Consider the following 26,196-nt stretch of genomic DNA (forward strand, 5'->3'; position numbering starts at 1 on the left):
CCTCAGCCTCCCAAGTAGCTGGGACTACAGGCGCCCACCACCACGCCTGGCTAGTTTTTTGTATTTTTTTAGTAGAGACGGGGTTTCACGGTGTTAGCCAGAATGGTCTTGATCTCCTGACCTTGTGATCCGCCCGTCTCGGCCTCCCAAAGTGCTGGGATTACAGGCTTGAGCCACCGCGCCCGGCCATCAGGCAAGTATCTTAAATCCCTACTCAATTACTCTCTTAAAAAAAAAAAAAAGGGGTCTCAGTCACCCAGGCTGGAGTGCAGTGGTCCAATCACAGCTCACCACACCCTCAAACTCCCATGCTTAGGTGATCCTCCAGCCTCAGCCTTGGAGTAGCTGGGACTGTAGGCACAAACCACAGCCCACTCAGTTTCTTTACCTGGGGCATCTCAATTCCATGTGTGTATACAAACATTAAGCAACTGGGGCCGGGCACAGTGGCTCACGCCTGTAATCCCAGCACTTTCGGAGGCCGACGTGGGCAGATCATGAGGTCAGGAGATGATCCTGGCCAACATGGTGAAACCCCGTTTCTACTAAAAAATACAAAAAATTAGCCGGGCGTGGTGGCGCACGCCTGTAGTCCCAGCTACTTGGGAGGCTGAGGTAGGAGAATCGCTTGAACCTGGGAGGTGGAGGTCACAGTGAGCCGAGATTGCGCCACTGCACTCCAGCCTGGCGATAGAGAGACTCTGTATCAAAAAAAAAAAAGAGAGATCGAACACAGCACAGACCCAGACCCAGGCCCAGGCCCACTCAGCCAAACTCAGTCTCCCACTGTTGCAGACCCTGGTTTTTGTAGTTTGGGCTGCAGTTAGTGTGTTGTCATTTCAGTATGGCAGAAATGTATGAACAGCTAATTTAAGCAAAAAGGGGAATTCACTAGCTTACATAATAGGGAAGTCTAGAGGTAGTCCTGGTTTCAGACATGATTGGAGTTTCCACCTCATAGCTGCTTCTCTCTGTGTTGGGTTCACGCTGCAGTTGTGCTCATTTCTTACCGAGAGGGGGGAAGGACAAAACTGCCAGTTCCTCAAGGTTATATCCTCACCACTTAGCAACCCCAAAGCTTAACTGTTGATCCCAGGGAAGACTGGCTCAATGTGGGATGCAAAGGCCCCCTTTACCCTGAGTTGAATGGGATACAGAATGGAGCTGGTGAAAGGGAATGGGGGTACAGCGTGCACAGAACTCACAGCTGGCTACTAGAGAGAGTAAAAGATGTAAAGCAAAGTAGGAAGCCAGTAACTGCCTTGTCTTCAAGCCTGGGCCCTGAGCCCTGGTGGATCAATCATCAAGAACCCTGTTTCTGCTTAAAAAAACAAAACAACAATTTTATTTGACAAAAGACAAAAAAGTTATTTACAGTAGTTTTTGCTCAAATAATTCAATGGGACAACTGTGCTTCTCCTCCAGGTTTATCTTACAACCAAACCCAAGCAGAGTCTGCCCCACGCCAACACCCCACTCTGCATAATGGGGGAATGCCAACCAGAATTCAGCAGCATGGCTCCCTCACCCCTCACCACCCTCTGTTGCTCAGTGCACTGTGGGGAGGGAAAATCCCACCTCAGACCAGTACACTTCCAGAGTTCCCTACTACAGGCATCCTGCAGCAGTTGCACCAGACCAGGGCTCACTGACAGGGCTGGGATGGAAAAGGCTGGGCAAATGGCAGCTTCAGTTAACCTGGACGCAGCCATGTTCATTCTTCCCCACTGGGCCTCAGGAGGGTGAGGATCCCTGATCCCCCTGGGGCACACGGGGAGAGGGCACGGGAGGAAGAAGCCAGAGGGAGGCAACACAGAGAGCCCAGGAAACTTGCCCACCTAGAGAGAGCAAAGCTCCCTCTCCTTCAGCAATCCATTCCCACTCCAGCAACAGATGGGCGACTCAGAAGTTGGGGAGCCTCTGTGATGGCTTCAGGGATCTTCCAAGAAAGTACAGAACACATGTTACTGTCTTTCTCCTGGCTAGGCCCACCCAAGTTAGTCAGTATCCAGGAACCTCTCTTCTCCTTGTGCCTGACCTGGTGATTTCAGGAAACTAAAGGCTGCGGTACTGATCTATCTTTTGGCCCAGTGACGTTATTCAGGACAAAAATATTTTGGCTAGCAATAACCTAGGATTAGTGTTTCTTAGGATACATAAAGATGGGACATATTGCTGTTGAACACTGTCAGCAATGAAACAGCAAAAGAGGCTGGGCGCGGTGGCTCACGAGGTCAGGAGTTCAAGACCAGCCTGGCCAAGATGGTAAAACCCCATCGCTACTAAAAATACAAAAATTAGCCGGGCATGGTGGCGGCGCCTATAATCCCAGCTACTCGTGAGGCTGTGGCTGCAATGAGCCAAGATCGCACCACTGCACTCCAGCCTGGGTGACAGAGTGAGACTCTATCTCAAAAAAACAAAAAACAAAACAGCAAAAGAAAAAATGGGGGAGAGGGAGGAGCATAAGACCAATTGTGATCTGTTCACTGGGCAGGGGCCCCTGTAACTCTAATTTAAAGGAAGCTGAAACAAAGACAATCCCAGCTAGCAGGCTTCTAACCCTTTTCCAGCCCCAGCCTTCTCTGAAGGCAGTTCCCTGGCAGCAGTGGACACTATTCCTGCTTTCCCCAGATAGTTTCCTGCCACCATTGTGGGAAAGGCTGCCTCTTTGGAGGACTTCCTGACCAGCAGATGGCTCACTTCTCTCCCAAGTAGGAGGTGCTGGGAGCTTCTGACATAGGGCCCCTCTAATCCAAGTTCCTAAAAGAATTCAAAACTCAGGCTGCAGGGCAAAAATGTTCAAGAACAAAGGGAAAAACATTAAAGAAAAAAAAAAAAATCCATCGCTTCAGTCTAGTTTACTCCCCCCACCCCCCAAAACACTACAATAAAAAAGAAAAGAAAAACCAAACACCTTTTGATCTTACCATCCTTCTCTGCTAGGTACCTAGAAAGTTGAGTCAGAGTCGCTGGACTGCCCCCTGCTGTGGCTTTCTACCCTTCTGTGCCTGTGGCAGAAAAGTCAATGCGCTCATATGGGTTTTTTTTTTTCCCTGCCTTTTTTTGGGTAAACCAAACCAACGATAAAACCACCATTTGGAATTTCACACTACTGCAGAGACTTAGCTGGCCCCCAAAATAAAAATATTCCTTTCTTGCAAAACAATCCCCAGTGGCAGTGGTGGGTCCTTCCCAGCTCACCATAACGCTATCATGCAGTGCACTCTCGTTCCCCACACCTGGGCTAACTACTGCCGTGAATGCAAACCACAGCAAAAAAGGGAAAAAGAAAACAGTTTAGCAAAAATCTAAACATTCAACTGGAGTCGGTTCTGTTACATCCACTGGGTTCCTCTTTTCTTTTGTTCATGCATATGAACTTGGAATGTCCATACCTGGCTTGACAGAAACAGCACAGGGGCAGCTTGGACCCAACATAGGACTGAACTTGGCAGCTTTCCTGAGCCCAGCCCAGGAAACCAGGCTGGAACAAAGGTGTCCCAGGGATTTTCTGGAGAAGCAGCAGCAGCATCAGCACCATGCTTGTCTCCGATCTCTTGGTCTCATCACTGAGGGGAGGCCTGGAGAAACGGCAGAGTCAGCAGAGGAGAGGGCCCCCATCACAGTGCAGTGGTGCCAGCTGGCGTCTTCCTGCTGAAGACCTCTGGACAGAGGAGATGATCCCAATGTTTGGCAGTGATCCATAGAAAACCCTCTGTATGAAAGGGAACCAAAACGGAAACCCAGGACAGCTGGCTTGAGCCTTGAGCACCCTTGTTGGCAGATGCCTACTGGGGATTTTCAGAGACTAAAGGGATGGGAGTGTGTAGTAATGAGAGTGATGGGTCCTGCTGCTTCTGAAGCTCCATCTCAGCAGCCCTCTGTAGCGCCACCTCCACCAGCAGCTGGAAGCTGCTGAAGTCCTCTTTGTCCTGCTCTGGGGGTGTGGGTGGTGGCGTGTTGAAGAGTCCACCTGTGGGGCTTCCAGCCTCAGCCCTGGTCAGCAGGGTAAGTGTGCTACCAGGGGTCACCAGGGGCTTGGGAGACTCCAGCTCCCCACGTGGGAAAGGGGCTGCTGGCTTTTCCCCCTGGCCTGAGTGAAGCGGCATGGAGCACACAGACAGGGAGAGCACATTGGTGGGGGCTGGGACAGACACCGCCAGCACAGAGGGGCTGCTGCCACGGGGGAGGGCCACATCTGAGGCCTTACCCCCGCGGCGGGAAATGGTAAACTGATTAGGGTCTTTGCCATCCTTCCGAAGCATGTCTGGGAGAAGCCGCCGCCGGGCATTGATGAACCAGTTACATATCTGGAATGAATATACAAGACCGATCAGTTCGCTCAATCAAAAACAGCTATGGGCTGGGCGCAGTGGCTCACGCCTGTAATCCCAACAATTTGGGAGGTCAAGGTGGGAGGATTGCTTAAACTCAGGAGTTCAAGACCAGCCTGGGCAACACAGGGAGACCCTGTTTCTACAAAAGAAGTTAGCCAGGTGCAGTGGTGCGCCCCTGTGGTTCCAGCTACCTGGGAGGCTGAGGTCGGAAGATCGCTGGAGCCCAACAGGTGGAAGCTGCAGTGAGCTATGATCGTACCACTGTATTCCAGCCTGGGCAACAGAACAAGACCCTTTTTCAAAACAAACCAAAACAAACAACTATGAAGCATGTCCTAGGACCTGGGAACACAGCAGAAAACACAGAAGTTAATAGTAGGAAAAGAGAGTTAAATAAGAACACACACCAGCCTGGCCAACATGGTGAAACCCTGTCTCTACCAAAAATAGAAAAATTAGCTGGGCATGGTGGCAGGCACCTGTAATCCCAGCTACTTAGGAGGCTGAGGCAGGAGACTTGCTTGAACCCAGGAGGACGAGGTTGCAGTGAACCAAGATTACATCACTGCCCTCTAGCCTGGGTGACAGAGCCAGTCTCAAAAAAGCAAACAAACAAAAACTTCATGTGGCTGGAGCTTAGAGTGGTAACTGAAGGCTACCTCTTAGCAGGAGGATTTGCTTCTTTATTGTTAAGGGTACTGAGGAGCTATATAAGGGTTTGACGTAAGGAGCAACATGTGGAGAACAGACTGGAAGCAGGGAGACGGGGTACTGCTAGTAGTTCAGGTTACATTGAGGGAGGTGGCGAGAGGACAAACGTTTGCTGCGTTTAGGATATTGGAATGGCAGGACCTGCTGCCTGGGTGGATGAAGAAGAAGAGAGGGATTGATGCTAAGGGCAACTCATTCCCAAGTTTGTGGTGCAGAGTTTCACTGCAGGCCGGAGAAAGCCACAAAGGCACAAGGGAGCTATCAGGAAGAAGGTTATTCTTTATTTTTTCCTTATTATTATTATTTTTTTTGTAGAGATGGGGTTTTCGCATGTTGGCCAGGCTGGTCTCGAACTCCTGACCTCAAGTGATCCACCTGCCTCGGCCTCCCAAAGTGCTGAGATTACAGGCATGAGCCACTGTGCCTGGCCTGGAAGAAAGTCATTCTTATTTCTCAGCAATACCAGGAGTAGTAGCCTCAGCAGAACATGCGCTCAACCAACATCCTTGACTTTTTTCCACATGCTGTTGAGAAAGCTACCACTAACTCTGACCCCATTCCCATCTAGTTGATTGTTTAGAAGTATAAAATTTCTCACCATTAAGTGATATGCATGTGGTTTGGGGGACACCTATAGCACCCTGCCCCCTATCTCTGGACGCTCTTGAATAGCCCCCAACTTTACAGCTCTTCAGTCTAGCCTCTTTACTGGTTTCATGTTCTTTCTAAAATGCCATGGCTGTCATTCCTGTTCTAGAAAACTGCCATTTGTCTCCTACTGCCTACACGGTAAGTCCAGACTCCAGAGCCTGGACATGAAGACCCTCCCCTGGCTGGGCACGGTAGCTCACACCTGTAATTCCAGCCTTTGGGAGGCTGAAGCAGGCAGATCACTTGAGCCCAGGGGTTCGAGACCAGCCTGGGCAACATGGTGAAACCACATCTCTACAAAAACACAAAAAATTAGCTATTGTGATGGCACGTGCCCTATAGTCCCAGGAGGCTGAGGTCAGGGAGGCCGAGGCTGCAGTGAGCCATGATCATGCCCGTGTACTCCAGCCTGGAGAGTCAGGCTGGATGCTGTAGCTCATGCCTGCAGTCCCAGTACTTTGGGAGGCCAAAGTGGGCAGACGGCTTTCGCTCAGGAGTTCCAGACCAGCCTGGTCAACATGGCAAAACCCTGTGTCTACAAAAAGTACAAAAATTAGCTGGGTATGGTGGTGTGTGTCTGTAGTCCCAGCTGCTTGCAAGGCTGTGGTGACAGGATCAATTGAGCCCAGGAGGTTAAGGCTGCAGTGAGCTGTGACTGTGCCACTGTACTCCAGTCTGGGTGACAGCGTGAGACCTCGTCTCAAAGGCAAAAATGTCGGTCAAGTGCGGTGGCTCACGCCTGTAACCTCAGCACTTTGGGAGGCTGAGGTGGGCGGATCACGAGGTCAGGAGACCAGCCTGGCCAACACAGTGAAACCCCGTCTCTACTAAAAATACAAAAATAAGCCGGGTGTGGTGGCGCGTGCCTGCAGTCCCAGCTACTTGTGGGGGCTGAGGCAGAATTGCTTGAACCCAGGAGGTGGAGGTTGCAGTGAGCCGAGAACATGCCATTGCGCTCCAGCCTGGGTAACACAATGAGACTCCATCTTAAAAAAAAAAAAAAAGTTACAGCTTCTCACCTTCCTGCTGCTCTTCAAGGCTTCTTGCTCATTCAAATTATCATTTGAGTGCCTGCTATATTGGGCCCAGTTCTTGGTGCTGGGATGCCTTTGTGAATTAAACAGACATGCACACCAACCTGTGGAGCTTACAGTGCACCTAGTCATGGAGACTGACAACAACTAGGTGAATAACCACCAATAAGTGCCAAAAAGGAAACAGAAATAAAGGTGGGGGGGTTATAAAGATAAGAGAAACTTCCATGGCTAAGGGTTTTGGAAGGCTGAGACGTAAGGATAAGGAAGAGCCAGCCATATAGAAAGCTAAGAATGTTCTAAACAATTCCAAGGAAAGGCCCTGTCCGTGGGGTTCTCATCTGCCCTCCTTCACCTCTATGGTCCTCCAAAACAGCTCAACCGAGGCAGGAAAGGGTTGGCTTAAGGAACCGGTGAATGGTAGCTCAGGAGCTCAGAGGTGGGCAGGGCTGACAACCAGGCCAGAGCACCATGGAAAACCATTAAATGGTCTAAACGGTGGCTTGACTGAGATTTCACACTCTAGGTCCTTCTTCTGGTCCTGTCTTTTCTCCTACCCTAGCTAACTGCAGCTGCATCTATTTCACAGGTGACTCAAAGACAGCACCAGGCTGTCAGCCTGGAAGGCTCACAGGCAGGGCAGAGCCAGAGGCTTCTGTGGCCCTTCTCTCCCATTCCATTCCAGCCAGGAGGGGCCCTGGCCCTGGGGTTCTTACTGCTCCTCTTCACCACTATGGTGCTCCAATGCACACACACATACCAGCAGGCTTCGGTGACGCTGGCTGAGCCAAATCCTGCTAGAGCTGTGGGAAAACCCTAAAGAGAGGAAGGGCTTAGCAGTGTGTGTGCCTGTAGTCCCAGCTACTCAGGAGGCTGAGAGAACTGCCTGAACCCAGGAGGCAGAGGTTGCGGTGAGTTGAAATCGCAACACTGCACTCCAGCCTGCGCAACAGAGCAACTCTATCTCAAAAAAAAAAAAAAAAAAAAAAGGAAGGGCTGAACAGCTGGGTGGGATGAAGGAAGGGGACAAACTTATTCAAACACCTTTGATAGCAGTATCATGCCAGCCCCACCTGCATTATGTTTAATCTGCATACAACCTGAAGAGTAGAGGGCAATGTCCCAAAAGTACTAGAGAGAACTGAGCTCAAAGAGAAGAAAGCCCTTGTGCGGTCACACATCCTCCCAGTGCAGAGCTGGGATTTAAAATGAGGCCTCCTGGCTTTAGGGCTTCCACTGCTTTGCTGTGCTGTCTTTTTTTTTTTTTTTTTTTAAAGACAAGGTCTCACTCTGTCACCCAGGCTGGAGTGCAGTGGTGCAATCACAGCTCACTGCAGCCTTGACCTCCTGGGTTTAGGTAATTCTCCCACCTCAGCCTTCCGAGTAGCTGGGACCACAGACGTGTGCCACCACGCTCAGGTAGTGTTTTTTTTTTCTTTTTTGTAGAGATGGGGTTTCACCACATTGGCCAGGCTGGTCTTGAACTCCTGGATTCAAGCAATCTGCCTGCCTCAGCCTCCCAAAATGCTGGGATTACAGGTATGAGCCATAGCACCCAGCCAGCTTTGCTGTGTCTTTCCAGAGGAACAAAGGGGATAGCTGAGTAATAAACATCATAATCCTGATAGCAAACATTTGAACACAAAACACCTCAGTTGCTTTTTTTTTTTTTTTTTTTTTTTGAGACAGAGTCTCATTCTGTTGCCCAGACTGGAGAGCAGTGGCTCACTGCAACCTCTGCCTCCTGGGTTCAAGTGATTCTCCTGCCTCAGCCTCCCGAGTAGCTGGGATTACAGATGCCTGCCACCATGCCTGGCTAATTTTTTTTCTTTGTATTTTTAGTAGAGACGGGGTTTCACCATGTTAGCCAGGATGGTTTCCATCTCCTGACCTTGTGATCCACCCACCTTGGCCTCCCAAAGTGCTGGGATTACAGGCGTGAGCCACTGCGCCCGGCATTTTTTTTTTTTTAGTAGAGATGGGGTTTCTCCATGTTAGTCAGGCTGGTCTCGAACTCCTGAACTCAGGTTTCTGCTCACCTCAACCTCCCAAAGTGTTGGGATTACAGGTGTGAGCCACCATGTCTAGTCTCAGGTGCTATTCACATTTCATATCTAATTATTCATTCAATCTCACCCTATCAGACAGGTTATGCCTATCTCCATTGAAGAAACACATCAGAGAGGTTCAGAAACTTGTTCAAGGTCACAAGTGCAAAAGCTGGGTTTGATCCAGACAGCCTGGTTCTGGGCAGCCACCCACCGCCAGCTGAAGAGTGAGAGGGAGGCTTCCTTGCACAAGAGCAGTGCCTGTGGCCTTCTTTCCCTCCCTCCCACAGCTGCCTCCTCCCGTACCTGTGCTGCAGGAGTACACTGCCCCTCTCCACCTCAGCCCTGGATGCAGGGGAAAAATGGTCAGGTCACAGTGACCTGGGTCAAGCAAACTAAGAAGGAGTGTTGTTGAGCAGGCAGTCTCAGGGAAGGAAGCCTGGGCGTTCCTCAGCAGCTGTGTGGACACCTAGCCCCTAAAGGTACCTCCCATTTTGGCTGAGGATTCAGAGAACAGAAAAACACCCCCTCCACACACTCCCCCACAAGACTGTCCTGTCCAGAGCACTTGGCAGCCTAGCATCTGTTTGTTTTGTCTTCTTAGCCCAGAAAAATGCACAGCTGAGGGGCTGGGCAAGGCAAGGCGGGGGAACTGAGTGGCTGCCAGTGCCCTTTCTGCAGCCCCTTCCAGCTGCGCAGCCTGTGCCTAAGTCAGGAAAAGAACCTGTGACTTGTCCCCACTCAAGGTCATGGAGAGATGGTAGGAAGGTCAAAGTGAACTCTGTGATGTATGTGGCGTAACATAGGCTGGGGGCCTGAAAGCCGGTCTCTACCATAAAACAGGGCTCTATCTGAAAGGCTGCTGAGGGACAAGGGAGGAATCACTGTGGCAAATGGGGGTAGGAGGAGCACCAGGAGGCTGACAAGGGCTGTGATGCTAGGAGCAGCAGCTAATGGATGCAGGCACAAACTCTCTCATTTTTTCTTTTTTTTTTTTTTTTTTTGAGACGGAGTCTCGCTGTGTCGCCCAGGCTGGAGTGCAGTGGCCGGATCTCAGCTCACTGCAAGCTCTGCCTCCCGGGTTTTTACGCCATTCTCCTGCCTCAGCCTCCCGAGTAGCCGGGACTACAGGCGCCCGCCACCTCGCCCGGCTAGTTTTTTGTATTTTTTAGTAGAGACGGGGTTTCACCGTGTTAGCCAGGATGGTCTCGAACTCCTGACCTCGTGATCCGCCCGTCTCGGCCTCCCAAAGTGCTGGGATTACAGGCTTGAGCCACCGCGCCCGGCCAACTCTCTCATTTTCATGTCAAGGAAGTGAAGGCACTGAGGCGCCTTTCCCAAACGTCATGGTACCACCATTCATGCTGGGACCGCCATATCCAGGTGCTCTTGAAGGCAGTTCTCTGTATTAGAATCACCTTAGGGGAGATTTTTTTTTTTGAGATGGAGTCTTGCTTCTTCGCCCAGGCTGGAGTGCAACGATACGATCTTGGCTCACTGCAACCTCCGCCTCTCGGGTTCAAGCAATTCTCCTGCCTCAGTCTCCCAAGTAGCTGGGAATACAAGCATGTGACAACATGCCCGACTAATTTTCGTATTTTTAATAGAGACAGGGTTTCACTATGTTGGCCAGGCTGGTCTCAAACTCCTGACCTCAAGTGATCCGCCCCCTTTGGCCTCCCAAAGTGCTGGGATTACAGAGACAGCCACCACGCCCTGCCTGGGGGAGATTTTTAAAAACTGTTAAGATAGTGATTTCCCCTCTGGCTTTATTGATCTAGTGAGGGTGAGGGGTGGAGTCGGGTGTTTTCAGACCAGCTACCCAGAAAGTCTGGCCACCCAGGCTTAGGAACCAATGGTTTAGCCTACTGGTTACTTGTCCTTGCAGGCCAAGCCCTTTATTTAAGCCAAAAAGCTTACATAGAAGCTGAAAAAAAAAATACAGACAGATGAAAGGCCTTGAGATGAGGAAAAACAGAAGTTGCTTGGGGGAGGAATCAGAGGGCAGCTAGCTTTGGAGTCAGAAAACAGCAGCTCCTACATCCCTGGCTGCCCTGGGGGTAGGCCAGGACACCCCTCCCCCACAGCTGACCACTACAGCCTCTGCACCAGGCCTCTTTCTCACCCAATAGCCCTTGCCAGGGGGACGGCTGCCTTGCCCTGGTGTTGGCTTTGGGAAGACTTCCCTCAGGAAGCTGCATATGAAAGCAGTCCCGACAGCCAGGAAGTAATGGGAAGGTACCCATCTTACTACTGTGTACCCCAGCACAGAGTCCCGGGCTGGGCACGTGGTATATCCCCAACCGTTGTTACAGTAAAGGAATGGGGCCCAGAATCCTGCCAGGTAGTCATAGATCTAGTCCAACCAATAAATTGGGCTTAGAGGATGTCAGAGGGACCCGTGAAAATCCTTTACAAAAGACTTCTTTTTCCCTAACCCTCCCAACTACCTAGCCCCAGGCAAGTACCAGCAAACCAGTTAGTTAAGTGACTCATTGACTTGCTAATGAATCGCTCCTGGGGCGGGGGTTAAAGGAGACAATCAAAAGAGATGCCCCCAGGGAGAGAGAAAACAAGCTAGGAAAATGTTGATACTTGTTCAAGCCAAATGACTGGTGCTGGTGGTTGATTATTATATTCTCTTACTTTTGTTTTTTTTTTTTTTTTTTTTTTAAAGACAGAGTCCCACTCTGTCGACCAGGCTGGAGTGCAGTGGTGTGATCTCGGCTCCCCGCAACCTCCAACACCCCCAGGTTCAAGTGATTCTCCTGCTTCAGCCTCCTGAGTAGTTGGGACTATTTTTAGTAGAGACGGAGTTTCACCATGTTGGCCAGACTGGTCTCCAACTCCTGGCCTCAAGTGATATACCCGCTTCAGCCTCCCAAAGTGTTGGGATTACAGGCGTGAGACACTGGGCCTAGTGTTTTTCTTTTTCTTTCTTTTTTTTTTTTTGAGATGGAGTTTCACTCTTGTTGCCTAGGCTGGAGTGCATGGCGCGATCTCGGCTCACCGCAACCTCCATCTCCTGGGTTCAAGTGATTCTCCAGTCTCAGCCTCCAGAGTAGCTGGGACTACAAGCATGTGCCACCATACCCAGCTAATCTTGCAGTTTTTAGTAGAGATGGGGTTTCTCCATGTTGGTCAGGCTGGTCCTGTACTCCTGACCTCAGGTGATCCACTCGCCTCAGCCTCCCAAAGTGCTGGAATTATAGACTGTGCTCAGCTTTTATAGATATTCTTAAAATGTCCTTAATGGGCCGGGCGCGGTGGCTCAAGCCTGTAATCCCAGCACTTTGGGAGGCCGAGACGGGCGGATCACTAGGTCAGGAGATCGAGACCATCCTGGCTAACACGGTGAAACCCCGTCTCTACTAAAAAATACAAAAAACTAGCCGGGCGAGGTGGCGGGCGCCTGTAGTCCCAGCTACTCAGGAGGCTGAGACAGGAGAATGGCCCGAACCCGGGAGGCGGAGCTTGCAGTGAGCTGAGATCCGGCCACTGCACTCCAGCCTGGGCGACAGAGCGAGACTCCGTCTCCAAAAAAAAAAAAAAAAAAAAAAAAATGTCCTTAATGGAAAATGAAATTTTAAAAAATTAAATACAGGAGGCCGGGCGCAGTGGCATGCCCGTAATCCCAGCACTTTGGGAGGCTGAAGCGAGCGAATCACCTGAGGTCAGGAGTTCGAAACCAGCCTGGCCAAGATGGTGAAACCCTGTCTTTACTGAAACTGCAAAAATTAGTTGGGCCTGGTGGCAGGCACCTGTAATCCCAGCTACTCGGGAGGCTGGGCAGGAGAACTGCTTGAACCCGAGCGGCACAAGTTGCAGTGAGCTAAGATTGAGCCACTGCACTCCAGCCTGGGCGACAGAGTGACTCTGTCTCCAAAAAAAAAAAATTAAAAAAATAATAAATACAGGAAAAAATGATGCTCCCAGGCTTTAGGCAATTTTTCATGATTAGGAACCATTACATTTCCTTACTTCTGAGGTCCTGCCTGTTGACCCTTCCAACACTTTATAGTCCTTTTCTGCTACTTCAACATTATTTACTGAGCACCTACCTACTAGATACCAAGCACTAAGCTACATTAGGGCTATAACTATGAACAAAACTAGGTCAGTGCTCTCCACACCTCTAGAATTTGGTGCAGTCTAAAAGCAATTACAGTTTAGTGTCCCAGTGCTCTGACCCCTCTATCTGCTGTGAGAGCACACAGCTCCTTTAGGGGATGGGAGCCTCCTGGTCAGGGATAGGAGGAAAATGGTCTGGGGAGGTGGATCAATGTAGCAGGAATGTGGGGGATCAGGGTTGAAGTTTAAGATGTAGACACGGGCAGGTGATGTCATTAGGTTGGCAAAAGCCATTGAAGGTTTTTTTGTCTTTTTTTTTTTAGATGGACTCTCGCTCTGTTGCCCAGGGTGGAGTGCAATGGTGCAATCTCAGCTCACTACAACCTCTGCCTCCCCAGTTTAAGCAATTCTCTTGCCTCAACCTCCCAAATAGCTGGGATTACAGGTACCTGCTACCATGCCCAGCTAATTTTTGTTTTTTTTGAGACAGAGTCAGTCTGTTGCCCAGGCTGGAGTGCGGTGGCGCAGTCTCGGCTCATTCCAACTTCTGCCTCCCAGGTTCAAGCGATTCTTCTGCCTCAGACTCCCGAGTAGCTGGGATTACAGGCACACAGCACCACATCTGGTTAATTTTTATATTTTTAGTAGAGACAGGGTTTCGCCATGTTGGCCAGGCTGGTCTCAAACTCCTGACTTCAGGTGATCCACCCATCTCAGCCTCCCAAAATGCTGGGATTACAGGCGTAAGCCACTGCGCTCGGCCTAATTTTTGTATTTTTAGTAGGACAAGGTTTCACGAAGTTGGCCATGTAGGTCTCCCAACTCCTGACCTCAGGTGATCCACCCGCCTTGGCCTCCCAAAGTGCTGGGATTACAGATGTAAGCCACCGCGCCCAGCCTTTTTTTTTTTAGAGATAGGGTCTCACTCTGTCACCTAGGCTGGAGGGCAGTGGCATGATCATAGCTCACTGCAGCCTTGAACTCCTGGGCTCAAGAGTCTCCCATCCTAGCCTCCCAAAGTGCTGGGATTACAGGCATGAGTTACCCTGCCAGCCCACTGAAGTTTTTTTTTTTGAGACAGAGTTTTGCTGTTGCCTAGGCTGGAGTGCAGTGGTGCGATCTCACTGCAGTCTCCTCCTCCTGGTTCAAGTGATTCCTGTACCTCAGCCTCCTGAGTAGCAGGAGTTACAGGCATGTGCCACCATGCCCGGCTATTTTTGTATTTTTAGCATTGAAGAGGTTAACCGTGTTAGCCAGGCTGGTGTCAAACACCCAGCCTGGCCTCAAGCGAACCGCCTGCCTTAGCCTCCCAAAGTGCTGGAATTACAGGCACAAACCACCATGCCTGGCCTGAAGGGTTTTAAGTTGGAGAGTGATAAATGATCGTGATCAGATAATGATGGTTTAGACAAGGGTAAGAAAGAAGCCAAAACCCTGAAATATTTAAGGGGTAAATGTACAGGAGCTGGTAATTGACCAAATGAGCTGAGGGGAATGAGCTAACTGGGAGGAGTTACCAGAGAGGTGTGCAGCTGAGGCTGACATGGGATTCATGGTCAGTTTCCATCAAGGAGGGCTGGGTGGTCCCCACTGCTCTTAACTCTTGGCATGACTTAGAGCAGGTAGCCACCATGGGTCCCTTCCCTCCAGGGGATGTCCAGTCTCCTTTCCTTAGACTCACATTTCTCCAGGTGAGATCTGTGGATGTGTCACCTTGAGGGGTTCGCTAGTTCTCTAGAAGGATGCTTGGCTTTGGGTTTCCATTTTCATCACCAATAGGAGCATCGGGGCCTAAGGCCATCCAGACCTACTCTACTGAGTCTGTGCCTTTGTCACACCATATCCCGCAGTGCAGTCAGCAAAGCACCACCCGCCATCTTCAGTTAACAGTCAGGTGGAACGTCACGGGTTTTACACTTACCTACTTTGGAAACAGTTTGATTTTTTTTTTTTTTTTTTTTTTTTGAGACGGAGTCTCGCTCTGCCGCCCAGGCTGGAGTGCAGTGGCCGGATCTCAGCTCACTGCAAGCTCCGCCTCCCGGGTTCACGCCATTCTCCTGCCTCAGCCTCCCGAGTAGCTGGGACTACAGGCGCCCGCCACCGCGCCCGGCTAGTTTTTTGTATTTTTTTTTTTTTTTTAGTAGAGACGGGGTTTCACCGTGTTAGCCAGGATGGTCTCGATTTCCTGACCTCGTTATCCGCCCGTCTCGGCCTCCCAAAGTGCTGGGATTACAGGCTTGAGCCACCGCACCCGGCCGAAACAGTTTGATTTTAAGGTTAGGTATAAGAACAAAAGCAAAAAGAAGTGGTTTTTTTTTTTTTTTTTTTTTTTTTTTTTTTTTTGCGACGGAGTCTTGCTCTGTTGCCCAGGTTGGAGTGCAGTGACGGAATCTCAGCTCACTGCAAGCTCCGCCTCCCGGGTTTACGCTATTCTCCTGCCTCAGCCTCCCGAGTAGCTGGGACTACAGGCGCCCGCTACCTCGCCCGGCTAGTTTTTTGTATTTTTTAGTAGAGACGGGGTTTCACCGTGTAGGCCAGGATGGTCTCGATCTCCTGACCTCGTGATCCGCCCGTCTCGGCCTCCCAAAGTGCTGGGATTACAGGCGGTTTTTGTTTTTTAATATACCCAGTTTTGTTTTACCTAAGTGATGTGATAAAAATGATTCAAGTTAACATCTTGAGGGCAGATGGGCCCACGAAAAATATTTTATTTTTTTATTTTTTGAGACAGTTTTGCTCTTGTTGCCCAGGCTAGAGTGCAATGGTGCGATCTTGGCTCACTGCAACCTCCACCTCCCGGGTTCAAGTGGTTCTCCTGCCCTAGCCTCCTGAGTAGCTGGGAATACAGGCATGCGGCACCACGCCCAGCTAATTTTGTATTTTTAGTAGAGACAGGGTTTCACCATGTTGGTCAGGCCAGTCTTGAACTCCTGACCTCAGGTGATTCGCCCGCCTCGGCCTCCCAAAGTATTGGGATTACAGGCATGAGCCACCATTCCTGGCTGAAAAATGTTTTCTTTAAAAGGATGGGCCAGGCATGGTGGCTCACGCCTGTAATCCCAGCACTTTGGGAGGTTGAGGTGGATGGATTACTTGAGGCCAGGAGTACAAGACCAGCCTGGCCAGCACAGTGAAACCCCGTCTCTACTTAAAATACAAAAATTAGCGGGGTGCAGTGGCATGCGCCTGCAATCCCAGCTACTCAGGAGGCTGAGGCAGGAGAACCACTTGAACCCAGGAGGCAGAGGTTGCAGTGAGCTGACATTGCACCACTGCACTCCAGCCTGGGTGACAGAGCAAGACTCCATCACACATACACACAAATAAATAAATTAAAGGAGTTAGTAGGTCGGGCGTGGTGGCTCACGCCTGTAATCCCAGCACTTTGGGAGGCCGAGGCAGGCAGACCATGAGGTCAGGAGATCGAGACCATCCTGGCTAACACGGTGAAACCCCGTCTCTACCAAAAATATAAAAAATTAGCCGGGCGTGGTGGCGGGCGCCTGTAGTCCCAGCTACTTGGGAGGCTGAGGCAGGAGAATGGCGTGAACCTGGGAGGTGGAGCTTGCAGTGAGCTGAGATCCGGCCACTGCACTCCAGCCTGGGCGACAGAGCAAGACTCCGTCTCAAAAAAAAAAAAAAAGAGTATATTTCTCAGGTTTGAGAAAGTGTCCCTGACAAAAAGTAATTCCAATAGAATGTGACAAGTGGTTTGACAGGACAGGATGAGGTGCACTGGGAATATAAGCAGCAGCCCCAAACCTAGGCTGTGGATCAGTCTGGACTCTATCCTGAGGGCAGTAGAGTCTAGGAGTGCCTGGCCCTATCAGATCTGGGCTTTTTTGTTCAAAATAATGGATTAAATGAACAAGGCTGAAGGCAGGGAGACCCGCAAAGAGGCTGTCTACGCACTCCTCGAGGGTAAGAATGTGTCTGGAACCTCTCTGGGATCCCAACTCTGCACAGCCCCATGCTGAGGAGGTACACTGTGAGATGCCATGCACTGCTGGGCACCCAGGGTCAGCCCAAGACTTTGTGCCTTAGGCAGAGACATGAAGCTGAAAACAGTAGAAACACCCACTGTATGCCAAACACTGACCAGTAGCCTTTTTTTTTTTTTTTGAGATGGAGTCTCGTTCTTGTTGCCCAGGCTGCAGTGCAATGCAGCCATCTCGGCTCACCGCAACCTCTGCCTCCCGGGTTCAAGGGATTCTCCTGCCTAAGCCTCCTGAGTAGCTGGGATTACAGGCATGCACCACCACGCCCAGCTACTTTTTTGTATTTTTAGTAGAGATGGATTTTCTACATGTTGGCCAGGCTGGTCTTGAACACCCGACCTCAGGAGATCCACCTGCCTTGACCTCCCAAAGTGCTGGGATTACAGGCATGAGCCACCACACCTGGTCATTTTTTTTGAGACATCATCTCACTCCGTCGCCCAGTCTGGAATGCAGTGGTGCAATCACAGCCCACTGCAGCCTCCATCTCCAGGGCTCAAGTAATCCTTCCTCCCACTTTAGCTCCCCAAGTAGCTGAGACTACAGGTATGTACCACCATGCCCAGCTAATTTTTTTGTTTTGTACAGATGGGGTCTCCCTATGTTGCCCAGGCTGGTCTCAAACTCCTGGGCGCATGTGATCCTCCTGCCTTGGTCTCCCAAAGTGCTGGGATTACAGGCGTGAGCCACTGTGCAGGGAGGGCCTGAGTGAGCCTTGAATTCTCCTCTTCCCCTCCTCCCTACACTCATGAAGGTGCTACAATCACCTCTCTTTTTTCAGATGAGGGAATAATGAGGCTCAGAGAGAAGGCAGTGACTTGGCCAAGGTCCAGGCTTCCTCTTGTGGAGAAGATGGAATCTGAGTCAGGATCTGTAACTTTAGAGCTTTTCTCATACAGATACTTGGATTAACCATTGCCCAGAGTATAAAGTCAGGTGACAGGAGTTCTGAGGGCTGAAATACTTACCGTGTCTCTACATGGAAGAAAGATAGGAAGTGGGAAGACGTGGGAGGTTCAGAGGGGATAAGGGAAGGAGGGAGAGACAGCACCAAAGGTTGGAGTAACAAGCTATCAAAGGACAGAGAGGGAGGCCAGGCGTGGTAACTCAAGCCTTTAATCCCAGCACTTTGGGAGGCCGAAGTGGGCAGATGACCTGAGGTCAGGAGTTTGAGACCAGCCTGACCAACATGGAGAAACCCCATCTCTACTAAAAATACAAAAAATTAGCCGGACGTGGTGCCTGTAATCCCAGCTACTCGGAGGCTGAGGCAGGAGAATTGCTTGAACCCGGGAGGCAGAGGTTGTGGTGAGCTGAGATGATGCCATTGCCCTCCAGCCTGGGCAACAAGAGCAAAACTCTGCCTCAAAAAAAAAAAAAAAAAAAAAAAAAAAAAGAAAGGACAGAGGGGGAAAGAGAAACAGGAGAGTTTGGGGGAGAGGTTTGACTGGCTCAGGAAGGGAGCAGTGGGGGCCAGTAGGGCAGGGCTGGGCCTCTGGTGTTAGGCTAACAGGCTACTGTGTGTCTCTAGGAAGGGGAGAAGCAAACTGGAGGCAAAGCAACAGTGGTCCGGGGTCCCCCGCCTCTGCTCCAGGAAAGCAGAACAAAGGCACCTGCGGGTCAGCAGTAGGCGCGATTCAAAGGCGACAATACTTTGCACTCTGATTAAAAGGGGATAAGGCTATCTCTTTTGAGTGTGTTCATGTGCATGGTTAGCAAAGCACTTTCACATCCAGTTCTGAATCTATTTGTCACAACAGTTCCACCAGGCAGGGGAGGATTCAGCGCACCCCCTGCTCCTTTACAGATGAGGAAATCAAGACGTGAGGCAGAACTGGATTATGAACACAGAACCTCTGACTTCTGTCCTTTCCTGGATTGTGATTCTGTTCCATCTCTTAACCACACTGCAAATCACAGCTGCCCCTTTCAACCAAGTCGCCATCCAATACTACGTTGGGGCAGGGGGCCGAATCCTAGATGCTCGATGCCTTCTCATCTTCCCTTGGCCTCCAAAGTTAATGATGACACCCAGACTTTGACAACATTACATTCCTTGCCTCTTCAGAACTATCCAAAGTCTGGGCCGGGCATGGTGGCTCACGCCTGTAATCCCAGCACTTTGGGAGGCTGAGGCAGGCAAATCACAAGGTCAGGAGTTCAAGACCAGCCTGGCCAACATGGTGAAACGCTGTCTCTACTAAAAATACAAAAAATTAGCTGGGCATGGTGGCGGGCGCCTGTAATTCCAGCTACTTGGGAGGCTGAGGGAGGAGAATCGCTTGAACCCGGGAGGTGGAGGTTGCAGTGAGCCGAGATCGCACCACTGCACTCCAGCCCAGGTGACAGCACAAGACTCCGTCTCAAAAAAAAGGACTATCTAAAGTTTGAAATTGACCACAGCGACCCTATTTCATTGTCTTCCCTTGAGACAGGGAGAGTTAGGTGTTCTCCCCTAACCCAAGAAGAAACTGAAGCCCAGACAGCGAAAGTGACTGGCCCAAGACCACAGTGAGTCAGTGGCGTGGCTGGAATAGGACTAGAACACAGATCCTCTTACCACCCCCTTATCCAGATCCCCTCCTTACCTGCAGCACTGACAGGTTGGTCTGCCCAGAAAGGCTCAGCTTCTCCTGCTCTGAGGGGTAGGCGTTGTAGCGGTGCAAGTACAGCCAGTCCCGGAGGATCTTCACCGACTCCTTGGGCAGGTTCCCCCTGCGCTTCCTTTTGCCCGTCAGAGAGAGGAGGCCTTCATCCTCGCCTAGATCACTGTCCGACATGGTGCCTAGGGGGCTGGACCTTGGGTAAACCTGGGACAAGTGACACAGGGGATGGGAACATCATTAGCATGTACTGCCTTTTCCTAGTCTCCAAACATGCTCAGCATTACTTGAGCCTGGGACACCAGAAATGGGGTAATTGCTATTCAGAGTCTCAGGCCATAACATAGCCCAAGCAAGCTAGAAGGTATGAGTCCAAAGTTCTTCCACTTCATGGAACAGGTAGGTGACTAGCAAATGGCAGCTCATTCACAAGCAGGACTCGGACTGGAAATAATTACAGTTTCCACTGAGGTCTACTATTCTCCACGTTCGGTACTGAGCATTTGGTTTTTTCTTTTCTTTTTTTTGTTTTTGAGACAGGGTCTCACTCTGTAGCCCAGGCTGGAGTGCAGTGGCACCATCTCAGCTCACTTCAACCTCTGTCTCCTGGGTTCAAGTGATCTCCCACCTCAGCCTCCGAGTAGCTGCGATTACAGGCATGCATCTGGCTAATTTTCTGTATTTTTTGGTAGACACGGGGTTTCACCATATTGGCCAGGCTGGTATTGAACTCCTGGCCTCAAGTGATCTGGCAGCCTGAGCCTCCCAAAGTGCTGGGATTACAAGCGTGAGCCACCATGCCCGGCCTGTACTGAGCATTTTACACGTTATCTCATTTAATTACAATTCCTCAATAAGGGAGAAGCTATTATTATCATCATTTGATAGCTGAGGTAACAGAGAGAGATTAAGACAGCTGCCCAAGGCCAGCGCAGTGGCTCACAAAAAAAAAAAAAAAAAAAAAAAAAAATCAGGCGTCATGGTGTGCACCTGTAGGCCCACCTACTTGTGGGACTGAGATAGAATTGCTTGAGCCCAGGAGGTCAAGGCTGCAGTGAACTGTGTTTGTGCCACTGCACTTCAGCCTGGGTAACAATAAAATAAAAAAGGTCTCAAAAAATAAAGGCTGAGCTCGGTGGCTTATGCCTGTAATCCTAGCACTTTGGGAGGCCAAGGCAGGCAGATCACGAGGTCAAGAGCTCGAGACCATCCTGGCCAACATGATGAAACCCCATTTCTACTAAAAAATCAAAAATTAGCTGGGCGTGGTGGCGCGCGCCTGTAGTCCCAGCTATTCCAGAGGCTGAGGCAGAAGAATTGCTTAAACCCGGGAGGCGGAGGTTGCAGTGAGCCGAGATGGTGCCACTGCACTCCAGCCTGGTGACAGAGCGAGAATCCATCTGAACAAAAACAAAACCAAACAAACAAAAGGCCGGGCGCGGTGGCTCACACCTGTAATCCCAGCACTTCAGGAAGCCGGGGCAGGTGGATCACAAGGTCAGGAGTTTGAGACCAGCCTGGCGAATATGGTGAAACTCTGTTGCTACCAAAAAATACAAAAATTTGACAGCTGTGGTGGCAAGCGCCTGTAGTCCCAGTTACTCAGGAGGCTGAGGCAGGAGAATCGCTTGAACCTGGGAGGCAGAGGTTGCAGTAAGCCAAGATCATGCCACTGCACTCCAGCCTGGGCAACACATTGAGACGCCATCTCAAAAAAAAAAAAAAAAAAAAGCTGCCCAAGATACTATGGTGGTCAAACGGAGTTACTATGCAACCCAGAAATTTCACTCCTAGATAGTCCAAGAGAAATGAAAACTTGTGTCCACATAAAACCTCATACACACATATTCACAGCAGTATAGGCTGAGGTAGAAGGAATATTTGAACCCAGAAGTTCAAGACCAGCTTGGGCAACATAGTGAGACCTCATCTCTACAAAAAAAATAAAAGTTGTCTATCTTTTCAATGGTTTATTCGCCCATTAAAAAAAGGAATTCATAGCCGGGAGCGGTGGCTCATGCCTGTAATCCCAGCATTTTGGGGGACTGAAGCAGGTGAATCACTTGAGGTCAGGAGTTCAAGACCAGCCTGGCCAACATGGTGAAACCCCATCTCTACTGAAAATACAAAAAAATTAGCTGGGCGTGGTGGTGCGAGCCTGTAATCCCAGCTACTCGGGAGGCTGAGGTAGGAGTATTCCTAGAACCCAGGAGATGGAGGTTGCAGTGAGTGGAGATTATGCCATTGCACTCCAGCTTGGGCAACAAGAGCGAAACTCTGTCTCAAAAAAAAAAAAAAAAGTCAGTCCTGACATATGCTACAATATAGTAGGCCTTGAAAGCATTATGCTAAGGGAAAAAAGCCAGTCATAAGAGACTACATGTTATATGATTTCACTGATCATGAACTCTATCGAGACAGGGTAGATTAGCTAACTAACAGCTCTGCAATTAGGGCTGTGGAGACAGAATGCTGATAGCTAAAGTGTATGGAGTTTCTTTCTGATGGGGTAAAAACATCCTGGGCCAGGTGTAATACAGGCTCAGGTGTAGTACAGGCTCATGCCTGTAATCCCAATGCTTTGGGAGGCCAAGGCGGGAGGATCCCCTGAGGCCAGGAGTTCAATAGCAGCCTGGGCAACACAAGAAGACCCTGTCTCTACAAAAAATAAAAATTGGGGCCAGGCGTGGTGGCTCACACCCGAAATCCCAGCACTTTAGGAGGCTGAGGCGGGTGGCTTACCTGAGGTCAGGAGTTCGAGACCAGCCTGGCCAACATGGTGAAACCCCCGTCTCTACAAAAAATACAAAAAGTAGCTGGGTGTGGTGGTGGGCACCTGTAATCCCAGCTATGCAGGGGAGGGCTGAAGCAGAAGAATTGCTTGAACCTGGGAGGTGGAGGTTGCAGTGAGCCGGGATCATGCCATTGCACTCCAGCCTGGGTGACAGAGCGATTCTCTGTCTTAACAAAATAAAAAAAAATTAAAATAAAAAATAAAATAAAATAAAAATTAGCCCAGTATGGTGTGCCAGTAGTCCCAGCTGCTCGAGAGGCTGAGGTGAGAGGATCCCTTGAACCCAGGAGTTCAAGGCTGTAGTGAGCTATGATCGCACCAGTGCATGTCAACTTGGACAATATAGTAAGACCCCATTTTAAAAAATAAAATAATATAAAAAAAAAGCCACATGCTGTGGCTCACACCTATACTCCTGGCACTTTGGGAGGCCAAGGCAGGTAGATCACTTGAGCTCAGTAGTTCAAGACCAGCCTGGGCAACACGGTGAAACCCCATCTCTGCAAAAAAAATACAAAAATTAGTTGAGCATGGTAACACATGTCTGTGGTCCTAGCTACTCTGGGGGCTGAGGTGGGAGAATCGCTTGAGCCTGGAGGCAGAGGTTGCAATGAGATGAGATAACACCACTGTACTCCAGTCTGAGAGGCAGAGCAAGACCCTGTCCCCCCATCCCCCTCAAAAAAAGTCCTAAAATTGACTATAGTGATAGTTGCAAACATACCAAAACCTGCTGATAAGTATACTTCAAATGGGTGAATTGCATGGTATGTGAGTTATATCTCAATAAAGCTGTAACGGAAAAAAATCCCACCCCCAGCTTAGGATACTAAAGTTGGATTTGGACCAGGTGTCTACCCACCTTCTCTTGTGGGCTGTATACTGTACTGCCTCCTAGGTCTCCCAACGCCCAGTGAGAACTCCGGAAACTACAGATCACCATGGTCCTGCAGCAGTCCATGTGATATTTAAGGAGCACCTACTGTGTACCTTGCAGTGAGAGAGGTGAGTCATCTCTCTACTGGTTGCTTCTTGGACATTCTCCTTTGTCAGGCCCCTTGGCCTGGTCCTAGACTCAACCACTCAAAATCCAGATGAATGAGCAAGGCCCACCCTCCACTTGGCACTGTAATCCTGGGCAAGGATCCTCCCCTCTTTGGGCTTGAGTCCTGTCTTCACCTGTCAAATGAAGGAAGGATTTTCCCTAGATAACCCAAATCAGCTGCTCAGCCCCCGACAAAGTTCTGTTTCACACATGCAAAAAATATTTTCTTTTTTTTTTTTGAGATGGAGTCTTGCTCTGTAGCCCAGGCTGGAGTGCAGTGGCGCAATCTCGGCTCACTGCAACCTCCGTCTCCTGGGTTCAAGCAATTCTGCCTCAGCCTCCCGAGTAGCTGGGATTACAGGTGTGTGCCACCACACCTAGCTAATTTTTTTTTTTTTTTTTAGTAGAGATGGGGTTTTGCCATGTTGGCCAGGCTGGTCTCGAACTCCTGACCTCAGGTGATCTGCCGGCCTCGGCCTCCCAAAGTGCTGGGATTACAGGCCTGAGTCACCGCATCCGGCCAGATTTTCATTTTAAAAGCAAAAGTTCTAGGCCAGGCTGATGCCAGGATCTCAAGGCTCCTCCCTTCTCAGCCTTTTAACAGCTCCCCAGCAGGCCAGCCAACAGACTCTGGCATCTCCCAGGTTTTGTTTCCTCTTCTTGGACCTGCGCCCAGATCTCTGGGCTGGCTAGGCCAGGCTTTCGAGGGAAGGGTCTACCCTTACAGCCAGGCCACCTGGAGGTGAGACAGGCACTGGTTAGAGGTGCCACTCCTCAGACAGCACCACAGCAGGCGCTTTCTGAGGTCAGACAGACATTTCTAGATGGCCAGGGCAGCTGGGATCCGGGCTCAGTGATGCAGCCCTGGCCGGCTGTGAGAAGTTTACTCAAGGTTAGCTGTACAAATTCCACCCTGGCTGACAGCCAAGTCTGTCTGCAGGGTTCCCCGGGTGGGCCCTGGGGAACGACCTCTCAGCCTACACAAACTTCTCCACCTCGGTAGTTCTGCAACCCAGGGCCATCTATAGGCTGGGAGGTTTCCCACATATGCACCCTACACCGCACCCAGACACACTCAAGCCAGGCAATTAACCAACAGTGCTAGGATAACTGGCCCGGACCCATCGCTCAAGCCCTACAAACCCTAGGGTTTATCACCGACACATACAGCACGCACACGCACAGATTACAGACCCAGGCCTAGCACGAACAACAGTGACCCACGCAACTAACCCAACTTTTGTACCCGCCCACCCACGAACTCCAACCGACCCGGCCACCCCCAATTTCTCCGACAGGGAAAACTCCAGGCGTCATCACACTAACAATCAGTTCTACCCTCAGTGACCAGTGGCAGCACCCCCTCGACACAACATCCCATGCACCCTCCTACAGACTCCCACGACGCCACCTGCAGCCACTCCCGCACCAACTTTCTGACAACTCCCCTAGCTCGGCCCCGACACTCCCCCCGGCCGCGCACTCACGCCCGCATTCCCAGCAATGCAGACAAAGCGCGCAACCTCCCCCGCGGCCCAGACCGAGTCGGAGCACATGGCTCCCCGGTCGGCGAGGAATCGGCCGGCGCTTGGGGCGCCTGCACCCCACAATACCCTCACCCCTGGCCGACTCCGCGCACCAGCTCCCCGGCGGGCCCGCCATCCCGGTGGGGCGGGGGTTCTGGAAGAAAGAAAACTCACGTGTCTGTCCTGGAGCAGGAAAAAGTTTGGTTCCCACCCCCTTCCCCGGCAGTTCGGGGCTGGCCGACTCTTCGGGGCGCGGGGCCGGCGGAGCGTGCGCGCTCGGCTTTGTGCTCCGAAGTCGGCCCTGAGGGGGAGGGGAGGGGAAGGGAGGGGAGGGGGCTGGGCTCCCACCTCCGCGCCGCCCCCCCACAGCCCTGCGCCCAGACTCCATGTTGGCCGCCCCCTGCCCCGCAGGCTGCGCGCTTCTCCTGCGGGAGGCTCGGCTCACCCTCGGCCTGCCCGAGGGTCCCGGCGCCAACAAACTTTCTCCGGGGCGCCGGCCTCACGCGCCCCGCTTCCTTGGCCCGCCTGGGAGTGACAGATGCCTCAGAGACAGACTTTCCTTTGTTCCAAAGGAAAGGGGAACTCGCGCGGGCTCCCCAGAGCCCCCCCGCTCCGGGCCCTTACCGCGGCCCCCACTCCCAGCTGTCACTCTCGGCCGCCCCCTGCCCGGCTCGGCGGCGGGGGGGCCCTGCCGGCGGTTAGCAACGTGCACTTTTGAAACCAAACAAATCCGCCCCCCCGCGCGCTCACTCAGGTCCGGCGCAGGATCGGCCCTCTCCTGGGGTGGGATCCTATGAAGCTGGGCCCCCCGCCAGGGCCCCGAGCAGGCTTCCTCCCGGGGGCTGGAACAGCCCCCGACCAGCCCCCGGAGCGCAGCGCCTTCGGGACTCACAAACACCCCCTGGGGGCCGTCGGGACTCACAAACACCCCCGAGCTCGCACACCCCCAACCGCACGCGCCAGGACGACGCCCCCTCCCCCGTCCGACTGAGAAAAAGAAACTTTCCAAGTTGTCCGCGCGCCCCCACCCCCATCTGGCCCTCTCCTGCTCCCTGCACTAACTTTTCCGAGAGGCTTTCGGGTCCACGCGGCCTCGGGCTCGGCGCCGGGAGTCCCGGCGGGGGGCGGGGGGCCCCGGGGGCGCGCGCAGCGTACCTGCCCGGCCTGACACTCGGCCTGACAGCTCGCGGCTGGAAAGCACCTCGCGGCCTGACGTCAGATCCCCTCTCCTCCCCCCGCGCCCTCCGCGCCCTCCCCCACCCGCCCGGAGGGAGAAAACAAACTTTGTGAGGAGCGCGACAAGCTGCGCCCACCCCCCGCGGGGCGGGCCGAAGGCGCCGAGGGGCTTCGCCCCGCCCAGCGCGCCCGGAGGGGG

General features: G+C 51.5%; 1 protein-coding gene across 6 annotated transcripts; it reads right to left on the minus strand.

The window, feature by feature from the left end:
* Positions 1 to 1,315: 1,315 nt before the first annotated feature.
* Positions 1,316 to 26,148, minus strand: TGIF2 (TGFB induced factor homeobox 2). Of its 6 annotated transcripts, none has more exons than XM_050807274.1 (3): positions 26,105 to 26,148; positions 19,442 to 19,663; positions 1,316 to 4,313 (listed from the first exon to the last, which is right to left on the minus strand). In XM_050807274.1, the coding sequence occupies exons 2-3, from the start codon at positions 19,631 to 19,633 to the stop codon at positions 3,792 to 3,794; spliced, it is 714 nt and encodes a 237-aa protein (XP_050663231.1). In that variant the 5' UTR covers positions 19,634 to 19,663; positions 26,105 to 26,148; the 3' UTR covers positions 1,316 to 3,791. The 6 variants fall into 6 exon arrangements, with proteins under 6 accessions (XP_050663231.1, XP_050663232.1, XP_050663233.1 ...); XM_050807275.1 differs by lacking the exon at positions 26,105 to 26,148 and adding an exon at positions 25,977 to 26,046; XM_050807276.1 differs by lacking the exon at positions 26,105 to 26,148 and adding an exon at positions 25,884 to 26,025.
* Positions 26,149 to 26,196: the final 48 nt, after the last annotated feature.

This window comes from Macaca thibetana, chromosome 10, assembly GCF_024542745.1.
Source record: "Macaca thibetana thibetana isolate TM-01 chromosome 10, ASM2454274v1, whole genome shotgun sequence".
NCBI lineage: Eukaryota > Metazoa > Chordata > Mammalia > Primates > Cercopithecidae > Macaca > Macaca thibetana.